Source organism: Candida margitis (genome assembly GCF_024628925.1).
Source record: "Candida margitis strain CBS 14175 chromosome Unknown scaffold3, whole genome shotgun sequence".
NCBI lineage: Eukaryota > Fungi > Ascomycota > Pichiomycetes > Serinales > Debaryomycetaceae > Lodderomyces > Lodderomyces margitis.
The window spans coordinates 328769-350928 of NW_026261810.1; the positions used below are offsets into that span (position 1 = coordinate 328769).

Sequence of the window (22160 nt, forward strand, 5' to 3'; positions counted from 1 at the left end):
GAGTCAAACCTGCAAAAACCCAGCCATCATGGATGAACATTTGATTGCAACTATTAACAAGTTACAGGATGCGTTAGCGCCTCTTGGTGGAGGATCGTCTTCGCCTGTTGATTTACCACAAATCACCGTTGTCGGATCACAATCTTCTGGTAAATCTTCTGTATTGGAGAATATTGTAGGGCGAGATTTCTTGCCCAGAGGAACTGGTATCGTTACTAGAAGGCCTTTGGTTTTACAATTGATAAATAGGAGAGCTACTCCAAATAAAGATAAAAAGGATTTGGTTGATATCAACTCAACAGAAGATGGTGGACAAACTGAGAATAACGCCGACGAGTGGGGTGAGTTTTTACATTTACCAGGTAAGAAGTTTTACAATTTTGAAGATATTAGAAACGAGATTGTCCGTGAGACTGATGCCAAGACTGGGAAGAACTTGGGAATTTCACCGGTTCCTATCAATTTGAGAATCTACTCGCCACATGTGTTGACCTTGACCTTGGTTGATTTGCCGGGGTTGACAAAGGTGCCTGTTGGTGACCAGCCAAAGGATATTGAAAGGCAAATTAGGGAGATGATTATGAAGTTTATCTCGAAGCCAAATGCCATCATTTTGTCGGTGAATGCCGCAAATACCGATTTGGCCAACTCAGACGGGTTGAAATTGGCAAGAGAAGTTGATCCAGAAGGGTCAAGAACTATTGGTGTGTTGACCAAAGTTGATCTTATGGACCAAGGAACCGATGTTATTGATATATTGGCTGGTAGAGTTATTCCACTTAGATTTGGTTATGTTCCAGTTATTAATAGGGGTCAAAAGGATATCGAGAGCAAAAAGACAATTAGAGAAGCATTGAGAGATGAAGCTGCGTTTTTCGAAAACCATCCGTCTTATAGAGCTAAAGCTCAGTTTTGTGGTACTCCTTATTTGGCCAAGAAGTTGAACGGTATCTTGTTGCATCACATCAAGAGTACATTACCCGACATTAAAATGAGGATCGAGCACTCTTTAAAGAAGTACCAGTCTGAGTTACAGTTATTGGGACCAGAAATGTCAGAATCACCTGCATCTATTGCATTGAATATGATCACCAACTTCACCAAGGATTATACGGGAATTTTAGATGGGGAGGCAAAAGAGTTGAGTTCGGCTGAGTTAACTGGTGGTGCACGTATTTCGTTTGTGTTTCACGAGATTTTTAAAAACGGTATCACGGCTTTGGACCCATATGATCAAATTAAGGATGCCGATATAAGAACTATTTTACACAATACATCGGGTTCGGCCCCATCTTTGTTTGTGGGCACTGCAGCTTTTACAGTATTGGTCAAACAGCAAATTAAAAGAATGGAAGATCCAGCTATAAGATGCATCAATTTGATTTTCGATGAATTGGTGCGTATCTTGTCGCAAATCATTAGTCAACCGCAATACTCGAGGTACCCAGCTTTGAAGGAGCAATTGTCAAACCATTTTATTCAGTATTTGAGAGAAGCTTTAATCCCAACCAATGGCTTTGTTTCTGATATAATCAAGTCAGAAGAGACTTATATCAACACAGCTCATCCCGATTTGTTAACTGGTACTCAAGCAATGGCATACGTTGAAGAGAAATTCCACCCTAAACCGCAAGTTGCTGTTGATCCAAAGACCGGCAAACCATTACCTCAGCAGCAACAACCACAACAACCTGCCGCCAATGCCAACATCCCCAAAACAGATGAAAACAGTAATGGATTTTTCGGAGGATTCTTTTCTTCCAAGAATAAAAAGAGATTACAACAAATGGAAGCACCTCCTCCAGTGTTGAGAGCAACAGGTACCATGACTGAAAGAGAAACCATGGAAACTGAAGTGATTAAATTGTTGATTTCATCATACTACAATATTGTCAAGAGAACTGTTGCCGATATTGTCCCCAAGGCAATTGTGTTGAAGTTGATAAATCGATCAAAAGAGGATATTCAAAAGGAATTATTGGAAAAGATGTATAATAACCCTGAATTGCCCGATTTGGTGAAGGAGAATGAGTTGACAGTACAAAAGAGAAAGGAGTGTATTAGGATGGTTGAAGTGTTGAGAAATGCTAGTGAAATTGTGTCTAGTGTGTAGATTAATAGAGATCAATTTGCTATAAAATGATTTGCAAGTCTAATGGTTATTGTTCTTTTTCTATCGCTACCAGAATTAGCGACAGTTTTTCAGCCCCAAATGGAGTTGTGATTATAATAATTTTGCAATACTCCTTGATCAAAGCTAAATGGTGTTAACAACTAGTGTAGAAGCAAACAATTTACGAACTAGATAGTCTAAAGTATCTACTAGATAGTCTCCTATAAATAGAATAGGTTCTATTCTGTACAGGAATTACCCCTCTCTTTTCTCCATAGTATTGAAAAAAAAATTTTCAAATTTTTCACATCTATTGACTTAATTTTGTGTTCATGGATTTCGTGTGACTTAATAAAAATATTAAAATTAAGAAGAACAAAAAGTAAAAAAAAAAAAAAAAAAAAATTTCATAAACCTCAAGAATTCTTGCTATTCGATTGAACAAACAACACAACACTTTTCATAATCAACAATATAATTCTGTCAAAAGATTTCACGCATTGAATTGACAGTTAACTATCAACCTATCAGATTTTTACCAGAGTTTTTTATTTAATCGCCTTTTCACGGACAGGGTCACATTAATTGGTGCATCAAGACATTTTCGATTGCTACTGTTGCTGTACCTATCTTATTTACAAAGTTATTTCCTGATTTGCCAAGGCTAATATTAGAGTCTTTGCCAGAAAAGAGATCAGTCTAACCTTTTTTTTCAGCCAAATCGTTGTTTCCAAGTTGTCGTCTACATTCATCCTTGGAGCTCAATACTGTTAAATTTTCATGAATAAGAAAGGACGACGACTAGATCAGATATTTTACATAACTAAACTAATTGAACCTGGGTAGCAGAAGCTTGATCAAGTGATAATTTACCCATTAAAAATTTTCCATCAGAAACAACAACTAAGTTCATTTTGCCTATCGTGACGTTCGAGAGCTTTATCTTTATCGTCTCCACTATTAAAATTTGCTGACATTCGCCTCCGCCACGTCATAACGCAGTCATTTATAAAAAACCAAAACATCAAAACTAGAATCGCCGATTTTTCCATTAGCAATTGTTTTATTTAAAGCAATTTACCTACTGCAACCAACTTATTGATATTTTTATTTGAAACGTTTCTTGCTACTTCTCTCTTCGTTTCTTTTGTGAATATCAATCAAGACAACTAAAAAAAACCATAAAAAAGATATATAAAAAACTACAACATACCCAAACAAGAGTAAGTTTCAATTGAAATCATAAACAACGAGAATTAGATTTGGGTTAAATTTTTTACAACAACAGTGCTGGATTATAAAGAAAGTTTACAATAATCACACTCTCTCGAATCAAAAAAATAGAAAAGAGCAAAGGAAAACCCAAAGGAAACAAGGAAAAGTTATGGTTGCTCCAGCTTATTACCAAGATAGTTTTGTTGATCATGAATTGTCCAAAAATTTAGACTCAACTTTTGCCTTTGAAGGTCCAGAAAAATTGCTTGAGATTTGGTTTTGGAAATCTGAAACCGATATTCCTCAGGATGCTGGTACTGGCGTTGGGGACGGATTAAGATCGATCCCATTGGAAAAATGGGTGAAAATCTTAGATTTGGTCAATTGTAAAATCTTGTCCATGAAGAGTTGCAAATTTATGGATGCTTATTTATTGAGTGAATCGTCATTATTTGTTTTCCCTCACAAGATGATTTTGAAAACGTGTGGAACTACAACTACGTTGGCGTGTTTGCAGGAGTTGTTTCAAACAGTGCAGAAATGTCTCAATATGACCATTTTGAGTAAGGAAACGTACAAGATTTTCTATTCTAGACGTTCATTTATGTTTCCTGATAAACAAGTACATGTGCACAAGGATTGGAAGAATGAAGTTTCGTTGTTGAATGAATATTTCAGTTTGGGTAAGTCCTACGTTGTGGGAAACTTTGCTAGTGATGACCATTGGTATCTCTATGTAGGGGGACAAGAGAATGAAGAAGAGCAAAAAAAGGAAAACAAGGAAAACGTGTCCCATAAAACCCACAAGGTGGTTGATCAAACATTTGAGATTTTAATGACTGAATTGGATTCTGAATGTGCTAGTAACTTTATTTACACTAGAAAGCCCGGTGAAGAAGCTGAAAATGAGCAAGATGATTTGGGCCACAATTTAGGATTTGATACCATGGTTGAAACGGAATTAGATTCTATTTTTGAACCAACAAATGTCAATACCCACTTACCTTCGCCATCGTTATCTGACATTTCCGAAGATGAGCATGAATGTCAAGTTAAAAAGGATGCTAAAGTGGATGGAATCAATGGTGTTTCCACTGGCAGCACCGCCACCGCCACTTCCAATGCCACCACCACCACTTCCACCAATTTTGAGTTTATTCATGACGCGTTTGCATTCACTCCCTGCGGATATTCGTCCAACTCCATCTGTTCCAACGTTAAAGGTGGCTACTACTATACATTGCACATCACCCCAGAGACCGGATGGAGTTATGCCTCATTTGAAACCAATTTCCCCTTCAATGAATCATATCCCATTGTCAATGTCCTATTCAAGATTTTAAAGATTTTTGCTCCTAAACGGTTCTCGATGACTTTGATTAATGAAATTTGTGACTATGATTTGAATTATCAGTCGTTGTTGGGATGTGATTTGTTATTGAAGGATATTGGGTACAAGAAACATGAGAAAGTGGTTTACGATTTGAAGAATGAGTATCATTTGTTGTATATGAATTTTGAAAAGTGCAAGTGATTCATTGGTTTAATGATATGGTTTTAAAAAAAGTTTTGTATAGCTTCAAATAAATAAGAAAAGTTTTGTATTGTTTTGATGTAAATGGTCCAAATGACAACATTTTGCCAAAGTTTTCTGGCAAAAAGAAGGTATAAACTTACCATCCACTGTATGTCACCTTTTCCAAATATACATATTCAACAAGAACAATTATTAGTCAAAGTATCCTGTCATGTTCCTTGTAAAAAGTTTCACCACCAATCCCCCTACAGCAACACAAGAGTAAAGCCTATGTTCATCTTTCCTCTGTATTTCAAACCATTTGTTGGACATGTGTGGCTGCGAAAAATTATATAAGTCCTGCATATAAACACACTCTCTTCAACAACAAATCAATTTGTCCCAATTTGGGAATTTGAAAATTTTTTTGTGCTAGTCGTCCAAAAAATTGAGATATCCAGAGAACGAATACCTCTAGAAAGCAATGCAACATATCTCTACACACTATAGTCTTCTTTAAAATCCAAAGTAAATTTATTTTTTTCTTTTACAATATTAAGTTTAATATATATATACAAATGAACAAAAATTTATATAACTCTCAATAAAAAAACCTGAAAATATTGCACATCACATTTACTTGAATTTCTTACCGAAAAGGATAACTTGCAATTGATCGTACAATGAGATAACACCGGCACCAGCGACACCTCTCAAGATGTTAGCACCGCAACCCTTGAACAATGACTTGACACCTTCAGCGGCAACAACCTTTCTGAAACAGTCGAAAGCACCATCGTACTTGATAGCTTGACCAGAAGTCATCATCATTCTTCTTCTAACGGTATCCAATGGGTAAGAAGCGGTGGAAGCACCAGTGGTGACAGCCCAACCCAACAAGAATGAAGCCAAGAAAGAACCTTGCAATGGACCAACCAAAACAACTGGTTTCAATGAATCATACAAACCAAAGTACAAACCTCTGTAGACAACAATACCAATAACGGATGGACCGAAACCTCTGTACAAACCGGCAATACCATCAGAAGCCAAAGTCTTCTTGTAAACATCAATCAAACCATTGTATTCTCTACCTTTACCATCACCCTTGGTGGATTTAGCATCGTTGGCCAATCTGGTTCTAGCGTAATCCAAAGAGTAAACAAAAGCCAATGAAGTGGCACCAGCCATACCACCGGAAGCCAAGTTACCGGCAAACCACTTCCAGTAACCTTCATCCTTCTTGAAACCAAACATAGCCTTGAATTTATCCTTGAAAGCAAAGTTCAAAGCTTGGGTTGGGAAGTATCTGATAACATTGGCAGTGTTACCTCTCCAGAAGGAAACAACACCTTCTTCAGCAGCAGTTCTTCTAAAACAGTCAACGATACCGTTGTACTTGTGGGACAATCTACCTTGTTTAAGCATCTCATCTTGGTTTTGAATCAACAACTTGACTCTTTCAATTGGAGCAGCAGCTGTTTTGGAGACGGCGGCAGAAACACCACCCATCAAGAAGTCAATGAGGAAATTAGATTCAGAAGCAGCCATTGTTACTTGTGTTTGGAATAGTTATTTAGGGTTTTAATGGACAACGAGAGAAGAAAGAAGAGAAAGAAGAAAAAGAATTGAATTGAAAGGGGAGGAGGAAAATTTTTTCTCTATTTAAACCAACAACGAACGAACGAACGAACAAAAAAATTTCAAATTTCTCAGCGTCTAAATTTAATTTTTTTTTTTTTATTTAATGCTTTTTTTATTTAATTTTTAATTTTTGAACACAGACATTGTTGCAATGGTAATAGCTACAAGTAACTATTGCTGTAGAAAACACACACACGCTCTCTCTCTCTCTCTCTCTCTCTCGCACACAACACCTGAATCCTCTATAAAGATCAATTAGTGCAATCGGTTTAACAAGAACAGCGCAATATACTTTCTTTTTCTTATATCATCCACACTTTATATACACCTTTTTGATATGATTGGCATAAAAACAAAAAGACAAAGGTCGTGTATAATGGTTCAAACAAACAATATCGGAAAATATTAATAAAGCGTAACAAAAAGAAATTACAAAGAGAGAGAAACAAAAAAAGAAATTTGGTATACTTTTATAACCACGTTTTTAGTATGTATGTTTGGATGCCATCGGTGATTCACGGGACCTCACAATAAATCCGCCACAAAAAAAAACAAAAAATTCATAGCAGAAGAAAATGGGACAATTTGATTGGTTAGCTACCTACCAAATTTATGTTTACTTTTTCTTACATTGGCGAAAGGAAAATATTTTGGCTGTTATCATTTAAAGAGGTGGCGGCAAAAGAGGAAATTGTATATAATTGACTGAATGGCCCCATAACTTCAAACGGAGCTTGCATCTAACTTTCTCTTCTCTTGTTATTTGCTGACCCGGGTGATGGTTGATACAATGTTTGGCAGCCGTTGGACAAAAAGGACGCGACTATTGAAATAAGAAACAACAAAAAAAATAAACAAATTGTACCACATTTTTGGCTGCACCCCACTACCACTATCACTACCACTACCACTACGACTTTCAAACATTTTCATTCCGGAACTTTTCCTTTTCCGATCTAACTCTATGTGATCTCTGTCGCTTCACTTCCCGCACACACAGCTCACCACCTTTTTTTATTTGAGAAAACCAAATTGAAAATGGGGAAAAAAGCGGAGTAGATGCATTCTTTTGCAACACTACCTCAACCCAACTACAATCATATCAATAAAAAGTCTCTTTTTTACTCTTACAGTTAGCACGACCCAAAAAGGCACAATCTCGATATATGCCATGCCCATTAAACTAATCATCCAATGGCTTTGTTTTGTCTATTTTACAACCATTGAAAAAAGTACGAGAGAATTACTTTTGCATCCATACGCGATGTACGTATTGTGTCTGTCAGTAAATAAAATGTCGCTTTGTGCGCGATGAAAATTTTAGCATCACACAAAAGCTCAACTTTACTTTTTTTGTTTTATACCCGATTGGGCTTAAGGGCGGCATTAACTGAAGATATTGAATTGGTTTTGGGTCTACTGACTTATCCGGCCAAAGCTTGCACTCTTGTTTCACTGCAATGAAATCAAGGCGGTAATACTTGTTAACCATCTGATTGCAGTGTTACTGGAAACTACCGCACTCCCAATCACTCAGCTGTTCTTGTACTTTCTACTATTAAGCCGGTTGGTAAATGCTGTGAAAGGGAAAACCATCGCGCTAAAAGAAGCATCAACTTACACATCTATAACAAAAACTTCTTATTTTCTATTTATAATACATACAAACTAGCTCCTATCACTCTATTGATACAGGGAACTAACTCGTTTTTGATTATCAAAACTGACTCTAGCCATATTTCGCTGATTAGTATCGAAATCATCCAATGGAATCTCTTCAGTTTGTACTGATTCTTGTGTGCCATTAGTATTGAAATATGGATCAGAACTGCTTCGTTTTCCACCACCAAACATGTTTCTCATTGACCGTTGTGCTCTTTTTCTGATAGGCGACATCATGACTCCTGGCGGTGGAGTTGGTGGGTTTTGGTAACTTTGATCACCATTGACTTGCTCAAACACATCAGCACGATTGTAACTGCCACTGCCATTGGATAATTCTTCATTCGATGACGAAGTTGTGGTATGGTCCTTGTGTGCTGGGCCGCCCAGATGTCTTTTTGAACTCATGCTTAGTCTGCTTACGACATTGCTTGAATACGAACTGATTTTTTGTCGATCCGGATCAGTAGGGTCATAGTCTTCTGGATACGCAGCAAAATCACCACGTTGGATACATTCACGAATAATGTCGACATCTCGTGGCCAAAAGAATCTTTGCAAGAAATCGTAAAAGAATCGCGGAATCAAACAACACAAGATACCAATAAACATACATGCCCAGAACGATGTCATACCAAACACTTCGGGTGCCGCTTTGTAAAATTCTCCACTCGAAGACACATTGACTGTCCATAGTCCTGTCCAAATGAATATAATCAAGATGGATATAGCGACAATCAACGAACTCAACCAGTCCCATCGATATTGGTGGAACAAGATGTAACAATTGCATGAAATACATGCAATACACGTCACCAAAATACCCATCCAAAAACGGTGATCCATTGGTCTTCCATTAGAGTTGGGGAATGCAACGACATACAACAAGTATGGGAAAAAGTATGAGATTGCCGATTGATAAATACCATCAAGACAATAAATGTAGAACTTCATGTCACTCATTTCAATCCGCAAGATCCCCGAGCGGTACAATTGAGGGACTAATAACGACACCTTGGCATCAACATCTTGATCAAATATACCCAAAAAGATGACTGGTAACGAAGTGAATGCCAAGTTGTAAAACATAAGATACGTGAATTCAAATAGATACGTGCCATCAAAATCACAATAAATCCCGTACCAAAACAATGCCACATTAAAAATGATGTTTTTGTAAAAAAAACTAGGAATCATCTCACTAAATCGCTTATACGACCATCTTCCGTGTGTCAACAACAATCGAGCAAGAAATCTAAACTGCCCAACAGCATAATCGGATGACATAACCGCTTGACGTCCTTCCTCACCAGCAATACCGACACCAACATCGGCAGCCTGGATCATGGCCACGTCATTCGACCCATCACCAATAGCCAACGTCATCACATCCAATGTATCTTTAACCAACTTGACCACTGCTGCTTTTTGTGCCGGTGACACACGACAACACAAGACAGCTCGACATTTCTTACACAAGAGAAGAAACTTGCGCTTGGTGTCAGGGTTAAGCAAGGCCAATTTCAATGCATCACCATCGATAATGACACCAAAGCGCTCATCGGGAGGTGTGTGGTCGCCAATTGCTGCCTCTTGCTCTTCAACTGAACCCGATGATCCGAAATTCGTGCGCAAATAATGCGAAATGACTGTATCGATAATTTGGGCCTCGCCATTTCCGTGTCCTAGACTTAGCTCCATCTTCTCCAATTCTTCATTCGAATAAGCTGTCTTGATCACAAGCAAATTCATTTCATTACCCAACAAATTACACGAGAACCCGATATTGATTGCCGTCTCGACCTTATCACCAGTCAAGACCCACAACTTGATACCTGCTTCTCCCAATAACGAAATAGCATCAGGGACACCATCCTGTAAACGATCTTCAATAGCAGTACCACCAAGCAAAATCAACTCTCGTTCAATAGAGTCGGCCACTGCTTCCATCTTGTCCTCTCTGTTTTCCAATGCCGATGCAGCAACCTGATGCCGTTTATTCCACTCGGTGTATTGAGTCCATGTCAATTCTCTTTCGGCAATACACAATGTTCTCAACCCTTCAGTGGCATACTCTTCCAAATGCTTAGCCGTTGATTCAAGCATATTTGGATCATTTTCAGTCTTGGACAATCTATCATAAATTATCGAGTCGGCACCTTTACAAATCAATAAAGCTTTAGGTTCGTCATCGGGCCCATTGCCCGGGATTTTAATTATACAACTCATTCTCTTTCTTGTTGAGTTGAACTCCAACGTATTCAATACCTGATATTCTTTAGTTACGCCATGTTCATCAACAAGGAAACCTCGTTTCGTGGTTCCCTTGAAATTGAATCCCAATGTACGAGCAGTACCCACTAAAGCAGCTTCATCGGGCGATTGGGCCTTTAATACTAATTTGTGAGGATTCTTTTCACTTTGTTCCGTCAATACCGAATGGCACAATGCTAATGCCAACATGAAATGGTGGTCACATTCTTGCTGGAGGTCACCCAGGGTGCCTTGCAAGTCGTCAACGAATTTCAGCGATATAAATGTAATTTCATCATCATAGGTGTGGTTCTTCAGAATATCGTGCAACTTTTCAATCATATCCACCTTGTCCTTTTCAATAAGGGCACGTTCATGGGCACTTTCGGATTCGACATCGACTCCCATACGCTTTCTTAGCCCGGCAAGGGCCTCGGTATAGGCCAACCCGTAAGAGACACCATTAATTGTACATTTCTTAAACTCCATCACATTTTGTGTCAATGTACCTGTCTTGTCACTAAAGATGTATTCAATCTGGCCCAAATCGTCACTGATGGACCATGTTTTGGGTGTACAAGGGAAGTCCAATCGAGGATAATACATCCCCACATCCGAATATATAAACCACGCTTGTGCCGTCTTGATGATTTCAATTGTAATGTATAACGAAATGGGCACCAATGACTGGTACAAGATCAATGCCACGAAAAACCCTACCAATCCATTTGTAGCGGGGGAGCCGGCAATAGTTCCAAACTCGAAAAAATCTCGCGATGTACCATGTTTTCGATAGTATAACCCATTGACCAACCCGGAAACAAAACAAATGACAAATAAAAAGATGAAATTCAATAACACATAGTAGTTTAACTCACGAGACATACGCGATTGTTTTGTAGGTGTTACACCGGCATTCAACATAATCTTGGTGTCAGATCCAGTGAATACAACGATACCAATAGCCCATTTGGTGTTTCTCAAGGTACAACCACGAAGAAGTAAGTTGTTGATTGTAATTGCCTCTTGCATTTCTTGTCCATCTCTGGCACTGTATTGCAAATTACCTTCATAAGAATACAAATTAGCATGGGGTCCCTCCGAGTTAACCTCAAACGAATGATCCATTAAATCATCGGCTTTGGCCACTTTGTCATTAACTGAGGAATATTTTAAAGCTTGTTTTACTTTCAAGTTTGTTTCACCATCAAGGTTCTTTGTTTCGACAAAACAGCAATTATCGTCATCACTGGTGGATAAAATAACCACATCTGCTGGTATTTCTTCATTATTGTAAATACGCAACACATCACCAACTTTGACATCTTTCCAATATTTGCGAACAAATTTCAACACCTTATGATGCTGGTGCTGATGAGCCTCGTGACGCTGTTGCTGAAAAGACTTGCGCAATTGATCGCTAAATGGGTTAGCATCCATTGAAGCTCTTGGCGATCCAATATCACTATCAAACGAATTTCGAACATTTTCTTCGGAAATATTATGCTCCTGATTATACCTTTCTCGTTCCTTATTGGCTCTACCTTCTTTTGTCAAGTTACGTTTTGAAGCACCCCATAGTTTAATCATTTGCTTTGTGTTCCATTTTTTAAATCTGCGCCATAATGAAACTTTTTCATCATTGACATTGACGTTTTCGTAGTGATAATCGGTCTCATTATCTACTTGACCGAGAATATGGGTGTTTTGGTTATTGACTTCCAAGTCGGTTATCGTCCTACGGGAATCCTCTATAGCATCCTTGATTGCCGTTATAATAACAATGACAATCAATGGGACAGCAGCCAATACTGGCGATGGCACACCAAAAATTTCAAAAGCTCCCAATATAATCAAGACAAGGAAGTAAATGTTGGCAATGTTGTGGAAAAACTGATTGAATATATTTTTGGGCAAGAACGATAATGGTGTATACTTTGTTGTTCTGATTTTGTTTCTGGGATACTCGGTGATTGGATCGCCCGTTTCGGGATCAAGCAAATCTGAGGGCAATGGTCTATTAAATACAATTGTTCGTTTTTCATTCTTTCTGTTTTTTAGATCGCCAGCTTCAGGATCTATATTTTCATCAGAATCTGATTCGTTTCTGTTGCTCTCGGGGAAATGAATGGTGTGTGTATTTGGTTTTCGAATAGACTTTATACGTGCTTTCAACAGTCGATGGTGATGAGAAGAGTGGTTGTGGTGGTTGTGGTGGTGATTGTCGTTGTCATCTTCTGACACATTTTTATCTCCATGCGGACGTAATATTCTTTTGAGAGTCTTTGATCGGCTGACATTTTCCTTCTTTGGCCTACCGTGTTTATTTCTTGTAGTACCCCATCTGTGTCTCTTTGTAATGTCTTCCAGACTATCATTACTAACTTCGTCAGATTTTTCCCACTCATCTACTGCCTTTGGTTTTTCAAACACTTCGTCTTCGAGTATTGTGTTGTTGTGATCGAGAAATGGGGATTTGTTCGGGTTACTGTGAAGACGTTGTCCTAACAGTGGATTCGATGAAGAGGAGGAGGATGTGGCTGGTGGGGTTGCAAATGATGATGAAGGTGGTGGTGGTGGTGATGAGGACGATGTTTCCGGAGGTAACTGGAACCGTAAAGACGAAGATCTGCCTCCTTCAAATCGATCGGTGTTTAGCTGTGGTGTTGGTGGTACTGAATCATCGGATAATGCATCATCGATATTGTGATTAGTGCCATTTGGGTGAGGTAAATGATGTCTATTAAAACCTTCTTCTGTTGGTGATGGCAATATGGATGAGTTGTCGAAATCAACTGCCAGATCACTAAAGGGACTACCCAGGGTATTACTATTTTCCTGTGATCCCCTCGGTTTTGCCATTTTCTTTTAAAGTGAGACTCTAGTATATCTATCCCACACGTAGCAATTGTGATTGGGCGTCAGTTAAGTACCTTTAGCTGGTGTTGTATGCTTGATGATTGTCTTGATTCTTTTAGTAGAAGAAATTTGTTAAAACGTGAAAGGCTCCCTCTTTGAATTTTGTCGTTTTTATTTTTTTTTTCCACGAGGGGGTGGGAGTTTTTTTTAAATTTTTTTCGTTCTGTTTGTTCTATTTGTTCCCCTTTAAAAACAGTCAAACATAGACACTACCACTTCAAGTCTACACTAAATCGGAGAAGGAAAAAGAGAAAGGGATTTTGTTGTTAAAATAGAGAACGAATTCTTGATCTCTCTTCTTGTTTTGTATGTGTTGTTCACTTGATTCGGTATAAGCAAGGTTATTGTTATTGCTGTTAAAGAGGAGTCGTAGTTGATTGTTTCTTATTAAGATGATGAGGACAATGATGATGAGGTAATTAATTTATTGTAGTAAGATGACTATTAGTAATTTATTAGTGTGTCTTCTTTTGTCTTTGTTTATTTGTTTTTATATCCGACTTCTTTTTTAAGATTTTGTGTGTTTAGGTAGTGTACATCTGTACAAAACGAAAGATACGCAAAATACGGATTCGGGGTTTATTTCGCTTTATTGGGTAGGACAGAAAGAGAGAGAGAGAGAGAGAGGCTTGTATGCAACAGATAGACCATTGCAAGTACCACGCCAGGTTGAAACAGTCTTTTGTAAAACAGCGTTCATTATTATAACTATACAGGCAAAATGCCGTTAATCGCTTTGTAGTCTTGGTCAAAATTGCACTGCTAAGAAAACTTCTCAACATCTTTTTGATTTTGATTGGTTGCAACTTTTCTTCTTTTTAGTTATGCAGGAAGTTTCGGGTATATTTACAACAAAGGGATGACTTAAATATATATATTTCTACAACTGATGCAAAAAGAAATTGTTTTCTTTACCCGCCACTACCCCTCTACATAGCCTTCTCTTTCTAGCTTCCTCCTTGGGGGGCACTGGTCTTACTGTTTTGCAATTTGTAGCTTAGCTAAAATAAGAAAATAATCCTCATCTTGTTACGCGCTTTGTGAGAGACTGAGAAACTCTCCCCCCCTTTGAAAATCTCGGATCTTTGATCTCGGAAAATGACCGAAAAAAGAAAAATTCCCGAACTTTGTGCAGTATTATATAGACGACAGCTGTAAGCATTCTAATATAAGAGAACAATATATGACTGCAAAATGTAGCCTCTATTTAGCACCTCACTATTGAGAAGTGCCTCAACGCATCAATCGCGCAAATATACAATGAAACAATATGTGTCATTATCTATGAAACATTTTGTATACCTAACTAAAAGCGACTTGATACTCCCTACCAAACACGTGAAGCTACTTCCTGGCAAAGAGTCTTGATACTACTTTGTCTAAGCTTGACGTATTGCAGTTTCGAATTTCAAAATTATATTAACAGAGCATCTCAATTCTATTCAAGTAATATAATTATACAAACCAATGAGAGGAGGCCAAACTTTAAAGCCAAAAACGCAACACAACAGTCTAACTAACTTCAAGTTTCATTTCAATTGCGTCTCCTCCTTTGCTGACCCCTCCAATCTTGTACGCCTCCATCATCATGCATCATAAATTGACAATGCCCAGCTCTAAACCTCTTTACTCAACTCACTCCGTACACTCCCCGATTGCTTCTCTTATTCCACATGACTTCACTAACGCCTCTATTCCTTCTTCAAAGCATACCTTTCTGTCCATTCCTGTGCCACTTTGATTGCTTGTTTTTCATCTTTCTTCCAATCTTCAGCGACATCATTAGCCAACGGATCATCAGGGTTGGGAGCACCTAATAACGCCTGTATACTCAACAAGATAGTCCTGATTTGTAAAGCAGGCGACCAATTATCTTTCAACACATCAAGACAAATACGTCCCAATTTATCAATATTTGGATGATAAATCTTGGTCAAAAACCGAACTTTGGGAGCACACATGGGGTAATCATCAGGCAAATACAACTCTAATTGGAATATGCCGTTAGCGTAGGGCGATTGACTCGGGCCATCGATGGTAACGTTAAAGTGTCGAAGATTATCCTGTGATGGTACTGCAGTGATTCCTGGTACTGGATCACTGACTAATCGTTCGGTTTCTTTGAGGATTCTTTTAGGAAGAGCTGCCATCGCTGATTATTAAAACAAAATATATATGTATAAGTGGACTGTGGATAAGTATGCTGGGGTATGAGATACGATGGTGGTGTCTCTGATGGTTTTACTTTCTGATTTCAACGAAGTAGATTTTTTAATTATTGCCGTCTTTCACACAACAGTTGACTTTTTTTAAACTGTGGAATTTGAATTTGTCGTGTGCAGGCGCAAGAGAAAAAATAAAATTTGCAAAACATGGAAAAGGAAAGAATCGTCTTTAAACGAAATGGAGAAGTCAGAGGCATCACAACAGAGCTCATCCTCATATCCAACTATTTTGCGGCAAGACAATATCCCTCAAACATGTCACAAGGTGCACCAATGACCCACAAATTTGTAGTGGGCACCATAGCCATTCTCCTAGGCGGCTACGTCGCTTACAAAGCAGGATCCGATTTCCAATTTGTTAAATTCGAACCACATTCGCCGGAAGAAGTAGCAAGGCGCAAAAGAGAAAAGGTTCCCACGAGAATGGAAGTACTAGAAAGTGCAACGTTAGATTTGACCCCGGAAGCTAAAGAAAGAATTGGTCGTAAGTTGTTATTGACGGAACAGGAGAAGAAACGGCAATTGGAACAAACGCAAGAAGAGTTGGCAGGGAAGTGATAAGAGTGCGGTTTTTGGTTGCGTAGGAAGCGAGGATGACCAATTTGAATCCAAGCAAAGGGGGAGGTATTGATTATTGTTAGGAGTAAATGTTGACTTATAAGTTCGTTAATGATACAAGGATGAAACAATTTGCAACGGATTAGTTGATATTGCCATTACTTCGGTGTATATATTGGCATAGGCACCTCACTGTGTGTTCAATGGGTATTGTTGCTGTTGCTGAATTGTTGAGAAATTTAATAGATTACCTGGTATTTATTTGCCAAAAATTCCCCTTCTGCTATTAGGAAGAGTAAAGCGGTCAAGTTGATGGTTGCAACTGTCTAAAGTGTCTCGAGAATGAAAGAAATGTCGTATTTGATGCTTCAGATGTGCTCTTGCGGATTTCGGTATGCCCATTAGCGGTGATTAACACAATGCGACGACTTGTGCTTCATTGTACACATACTTGAATGGTTTTGCCTGATTCGTAGTTTGCAACTCCTCTGTAGTGAGTATGAATCTAAAACAATGTGATTACTGTTTTCATGCAGCATCTACTCTCCTCCGTTTGCCCTTACTTTTAATATCAATCTAATTAATTAGAAATAGGAGTAAGAAACTAATCCCCGAACTAACTGTCCACTAGATGCAGTTTAACATGTTAACCTCTCTTTGTACGGCATGAAACCATTGAGTCATTTGTTACAAAATCAAAATTACTCTCAATAAACTCTTCTTTAATTCCGCTACATTTTACAGAAATGCATGATGACCTTTTATTTAAAAAAGATGCGATTGAATTGTGTTTCGTATTAATTTACTCCACTTTAAACACAATTTTTCGAAAAAAAGAAAACAGTAAATTAATAAAATAAAACCGAAACTAAAAAAATGAAAAGTGGAGAACGAAAATTGATTAAACTCTATTGATGTTGCGAAAATTTTACAACTTTGAGTTTTAATTACTCATCAGTTTACTCAATGGTACATAGTATGCCTGCTTAGAACAGAAACTTTAGACCACGAGGATTCTAATGCTTAATGGTCATTTACATCATAAGCACAAACAGTTGGGGAAATGATAATTTTAGTTCTTTTGTGTAGTAGACATTAGACTCAATATTTTTTTCTATTGTTTGTTTCACTTTCAATTGCCCCACACCATACCCATTCTCGACAACGCCAAACTCGCACACAAAGTAACTACCACCATTTCGAAAGGGGCTAAAGCCATACCGTATCATACATACGTTTCTTATAGGTTAGCCTAATGTATCTGTTAACTACAACGACCTCGGTTTTTTATTTTTAGAACAAGAATGTGCTTCACAAAGTGTACAACATAACGCGTCATTAGAAGTGCATTTAATTGCTTTAGGAAAAGTAATTAGGAGAGTTGCCAAAGCTACACAAGGCTAAACTGTGGAGATATGAAACCATTGTTCATTGAGTGTAGTGCTGCTTATAGATTTCCACTTAATCTGTACCCCCCCCCCCCGGTCATTTCCCACACTAAATATGAATTAGGAGTACCGGCGATAGGGCGGTTATGAGCGCAAGTACAGTAATTGACACAACTACAGAAGTAGTGTGTAAAGAAATGAAAAAAAAACAAAAAGATAAAAAGGTGGAGATCGGGTGCAGGTGGGGCAGAGCATTCGAAGTTAAGAAGCCATATTCGTAATTACACATTTTTTCGAGATAGAACTTGCTTTACCTCGTACGATGGAAGTGGCTTCACTTTCATTTCATTCTTGAGAGAAAAAACGTTCAGCTCTCAATGATAGATAACTGTAAAAATCTCCCACCACCAAACGTGCTTTCCATATCGTAAGATCGTATCAGAAGAAATCTCATAGTTTTCAAACGTAGGATGAAATGTCAGACAAAACGGCCTTGTATGTACACAAGGCAGTTGCTATGGTGATTTAAGGTTTCACGGAATTGTGCAATATAAGCTTCTTTCTTTTTCGTTTTTAAGTTTGGTTTGTGTGTTGCCCCGCTCAGTTTTTTATGCATTTGATTATATATTTTCCCTTTGAGCATTTCCGGGTACTTGCGGATAAAATTGATAGCTTCAAATAATGATCCGTTCCTAATATCAATATAGAATGCTAGGTTGAGACTTTCAAAAGGTAAAAGCAAACCCTTGAACAGATTTTTCTTTTCTTGCAGAAATAGCATCAACAGATTTAGTCTGTTCCTCCCTCTCTCTCTCTCTCTCCTATTATGTTATTGTGAGGAGAATTTGTCTAAATCGTTCTCTTCCATAATTTGAAACTTTCATAGTTGTGAGCACTGGGCTATATCTTTGGGCCCCACTATACGAAGGAGGGTTCACAAAAAGCCAATAAAATAATAGTATGCGTCCCTGTATAGAAGGTAATTATTTATGCATGTAATAATACGCAAATGCACCATCACTTAATTTGTTTTAGTGTAAAATTATATTTTGTGTTTATTTACCATCTTTCCTAATTAGGATTTAATTGCCTAATTAGGCTTCATTATAAAAATAGAATGCCAAATTACCTGCATGTCAACCTTACATCATCATGATCTCAAGGACTAATATTGTTTGCAGTTCGATTTTGGCTATGGATATGGGTATGTATATTCCGAAATCTTAGACTCCTTTGATTCCAAATGGCGTGACGAAGTAGAATACAGGAAATGGTGTCGGACGTTTGAAAGGTGATGTTTTAATTTACTCAATGGGGTATGGAAGCTGTTGTTGTCCCGAAAATACTCTGTGGAAACAGCCCCTTGAGGTTGTTATCATTGTTCTAAAGAAATGAAAAGAGAAGCGCTATTTGAAAAACTGCAGTTCTGTGTATAGAAGGAATGTTCTTGTTTTTCTCCTTCGATCCCTCTAAGAAACTAATTGTTGGATTTGCCGCAACATTACTCAAACAGAGACTAAATTTACTTTTAGATCCAGGCGTGTGAATTCTATATATCACAATTAATACTGACTACCAAAGCCATATATATGATTTTGTGCTTGAGGAGTTTACACGGTGGAGTTAGCAAAAGCCGATTTATCTCCTACTGGAGCACTTCGTCCAGACGACTTTGCACTAGAGTTTGGACAGTAAGCCTTTTTGTGAGTTTCGTTTTGTTTTGCCGTTCTGTTTTTCTCTCTCGTCTAAGAAGATCAAAATCCACACTTGGTGTGCAAAGAAAGAACAATAGTGACGGCTGAAATCATATTACCCAACAAACGCAGTGCTTCCTCTGTGATTTGTTCAAAAATTTGAGTGTATTGCTACTGAATTTGTCATTCATTTTTGCAATGCAATTCTAGTACCTCTGGTCAATCAAACCCAATCCTCGACAATAGGATTAAAACCTGCACTTCTAATGTTTACCTTTTTCCTGTTTTCATCGAAGGTCATTCCCAAAGTTGTGATTAAAGTCTAGACGTTTGATATAGAGCAATATAGAATTGGAAGAACAAAGCGATAAAAGACAATGTGTGTTTTCAAGCAGCAACTATGGTTGTTCAAAGAGAACCTATACGACAACTAACTCTGCGCCTCTTTGTCAATAGAGTGGTGGATTTACATACACAAACCTGGCACACCTCTTAGCTTCCATTAAAGAACACAACAGTGTTTACTCTCAGCAATTGGGTGTCACTCTTTTCTTCATCAAAATAGCAAAATTAGACGATTATAAGTAGCAATTCCTCGAAAACCCTGCTTTGTTGGTTTGTAGTTTGTTGTATTTGCACTTGACCTAATTAGGTTGTTGAGGCTCAATTAGGAATGTAAACATTAGCCCATTTCTCTTTTCTTTTGAATCAAACGTTTGCCATGTAAAAGTCTTTGTTGGCCTAAATAGTCAAAGTGCACACACACAAAGCACTAAATTTTACAAACATGAAACAATAAAAAATGAATAAGCCAAAATTTTTTTACTTTACACATTCTGCATGTGGAATTTAAAATTCGACTAACTAGGGTTGGTGAGGGGCAATTTTAAACTATTATTTAACTCATTTTGCATATGTGGTGCAAACTAAAAAATATATGAAATTTCCAGTTAATTGACTTTCCTAATTAGTCAGAGAGGGGCATGCAGTAATGGAGTTTTCAATATGCACGATGTCGTATCTTCAATGTCTCCTCTTTTGCCAAAATGTCAATTAGAATTTTATTTTCAACCTCATCTTTCTCTCTATTTCTTGGCGTACTAATAAAAAAAGGGTATGTATTACAAGTAATAATAGTGAGTGTGGTTATGGGAAAACAGGTTTTGGGCCGAAAGTGGAGAATTTGGTTCTTCTGTTCAAATGATACCTTCACACTCCTCCCCCTTTCGACTATTCCATTGTACAATCGTAGGCTAACGGTAGCAAGTGATGAGGGGCAAGTGGTAAGACTGAAAATGAAGCAACTAAAGCATATTCTTTAAATTGATTGTGTTTTTTTGCATAATTGTAATCAATGAGCATCCCTTGGTAAAAAAGTTTGTTCCAGAATACAAGCCAAAAAAAATGGAACGAAAAGTAAAACTTTAACAGAGAAACGTATGCTATACGCCTGAATACTACTATCCAAATGGGTTAATTTTCAGCCCAATTAGGTTGGAGAGCAGCCTCCCTCTCTTGTCTCTCAAACGTATCATTCAATAAAAAGAGATTTTTAAACCAACTCCCAGTTGGTTCCAGACTTGCAAAGCCTGTCCAGAGTTTAGGCTTTCTTATTTAAGAGCGGGGGCTTCTTCGAAAACACTACAAGGATAAAGAAACAATATGGATGACTATGGCTTGTGTAAGTATAGTTATATTTGAGAAACGTATAGCGCCTAACTTTTGTATCTCTTCTCTATTCTATTGTGTTTTTGTTTTGCGTTTAGACGATGGAAAATTAATTCCAATGTCGCTTGAAGGCTGTTCGGATCACGGATAATACTGATTGGCATAGTGGAGGAATTATCCACTCTTTGGTTTCAGCCAAGGAGAATGCTAGCTCATAGAAGGGCTATGTATTCCAGGTAAGTACAGTACCCACAATTGCCTTCTCGTAACTTAAAAACAAGCATTTGGTTTATGGGTTCGTAGTTTTGAATGCAAACAAAAAGAATTCTCTGGTTACGAGTATTAACCTTAAATTAGGTACTTGTCGATTTACAAACTTTTTCTAAAAGTAAGGTTACACTGACGTAAGAGTTTTACCTCTGCAAATACTTTGGCTCGATTTTCTATAACACAGTTTGCTGAACTACAAATCGCATACACAAAGTTTACTAGACTAAAATCTTTATGGCCCTGGTCAGCTCAAAACAATTCAAGGAGAAATTTCCCCTAGTTGCTATTTTCTTACCTTCTGGCCCATCCACCACCCCTCTTGTCTTGATTCCATTGCCAGTTAAAACCCCCTTGAAATCGGCAGGTTTTTTTCCGTTTAAAAAGTTCATTCAGTATCGGCACTATAGGACTTATGCATAACTTCTTAAAGGCAATTATTAAAGAGCAAAAGGGAAAGTACTAATTAAGCCAATTTGATCTAATTAGGAAACAAAATTCTGTTTAGGCAAGTTACACAAACCATGAATAATAAGAAAAGAAAAAAAGAAATGAAAAAGCAAACATACACACACACGATACACAGAGAAGTCAATTGTTCAGAAAACAAAGTGTGTGCAAAACAATGAATCATAATATATCTTGCATAGGTTACGTAGAACCCAACCCAACAAAAAAGAAGAACAAGAAAAGAAAGAAATTGCCTCATCAATGGGCAAAATGAATGAAACTCCGAAGTCTCTTCACTAAAGGAAAAAAAAAACACCTTCTATACAAGAAATCAAAAAAAGGGCTAGATGAATTATTCCAAGGATATAACGGAAACTATATTTTTATTTACCCCAAAGTTTATCATAACCTAATTAGTCAGCTAATTAAGCCCTAAAAAAGAATAGGAATTAATAGTGGGGCAACGTAGAGGGGCACTTGCCTTTCCAATAAAGGGTTGGTGATCAAAAACTTGAAGTGGGGCTTTATAAAAACAAGACAATAAAATAGTATGTATGTATATACGTAATGATGTAATTCTTTGTGAGC

The 22160-nt window shown here is 37.7% G+C and overlaps 6 protein-coding genes across 6 annotated transcripts; 3 read left to right on the forward strand and 3 right to left on the reverse strand. All coding sequences in view use genetic code 12, as the record gives it.

The window, feature by feature from the left end:
• Window positions 1–28: 28 nt before the first annotated feature.
• VPS1 (dynamin-like GTPase) lies at window positions 29–2113 on the forward strand (the record flags this gene model as incomplete). Its single annotated transcript, XM_051814865.1, has 1 exon — window positions 29–2113. The coding sequence occupies one exon, from the start codon at window positions 29–31 to the stop codon at window positions 2111–2113; it is 2085 nt and encodes a 694-aa protein (XP_051671732.1).
• A 1384-nt stretch (window positions 2114–3497) lies between these two features.
• Window positions 3498–4862, forward strand: SPE2 (adenosylmethionine decarboxylase; the record flags this gene model as incomplete). The annotated part of the gene is made up of 1 exon (XM_051814866.1): window positions 3498–4862. One exon carries the CDS (start codon window positions 3498–3500, stop codon window positions 4860–4862), a length of 1365 nt encoding a protein of 454 aa, XP_051671733.1.
• Window positions 4863–5480: 618 nt separating this feature from the next.
• Window positions 5481–6395, reverse strand: PET9 (ADP/ATP carrier protein; the record flags this gene model as incomplete). Its single annotated transcript, XM_051814867.1, has 1 exon — window positions 5481–6395. The coding sequence occupies one exon, from the start codon at window positions 6393–6395 to the stop codon at window positions 5481–5483; it is 915 nt and encodes a 304-aa protein (XP_051671734.1).
• A 1776-nt stretch (window positions 6396–8171) lies between these two features.
• Window positions 8172–13265, reverse strand: CANMA_002764 (aminophospholipid-translocating P4-type ATPase; the record flags this gene model as incomplete). Its single annotated transcript, XM_051814868.1, has 1 exon — window positions 8172–13265. One exon carries the CDS (start codon window positions 13263–13265, stop codon window positions 8172–8174), a length of 5094 nt encoding a protein of 1697 aa, XP_051671735.1.
• Window positions 13266–15013: 1748 nt separating this feature from the next.
• On the reverse strand, window positions 15014–15472 carry CANMA_002765 (E2 ubiquitin-conjugating protein; the record flags this gene model as incomplete). Its single annotated transcript, XM_051814869.1, has 1 exon — window positions 15014–15472. The coding sequence occupies one exon, from the start codon at window positions 15470–15472 to the stop codon at window positions 15014–15016; it is 459 nt and encodes a 152-aa protein (XP_051671736.1).
• Window positions 15473–15802: 330 nt separating this feature from the next.
• CANMA_002766 (uncharacterized protein) lies at window positions 15803–16105 on the forward strand (the record flags this gene model as incomplete). Its single annotated transcript, XM_051814870.1, has 1 exon — window positions 15803–16105. The coding sequence occupies one exon, from the start codon at window positions 15803–15805 to the stop codon at window positions 16103–16105; it is 303 nt and encodes a 100-aa protein (XP_051671737.1).
• Window positions 16106–22160: the final 6055 nt, after the last annotated feature.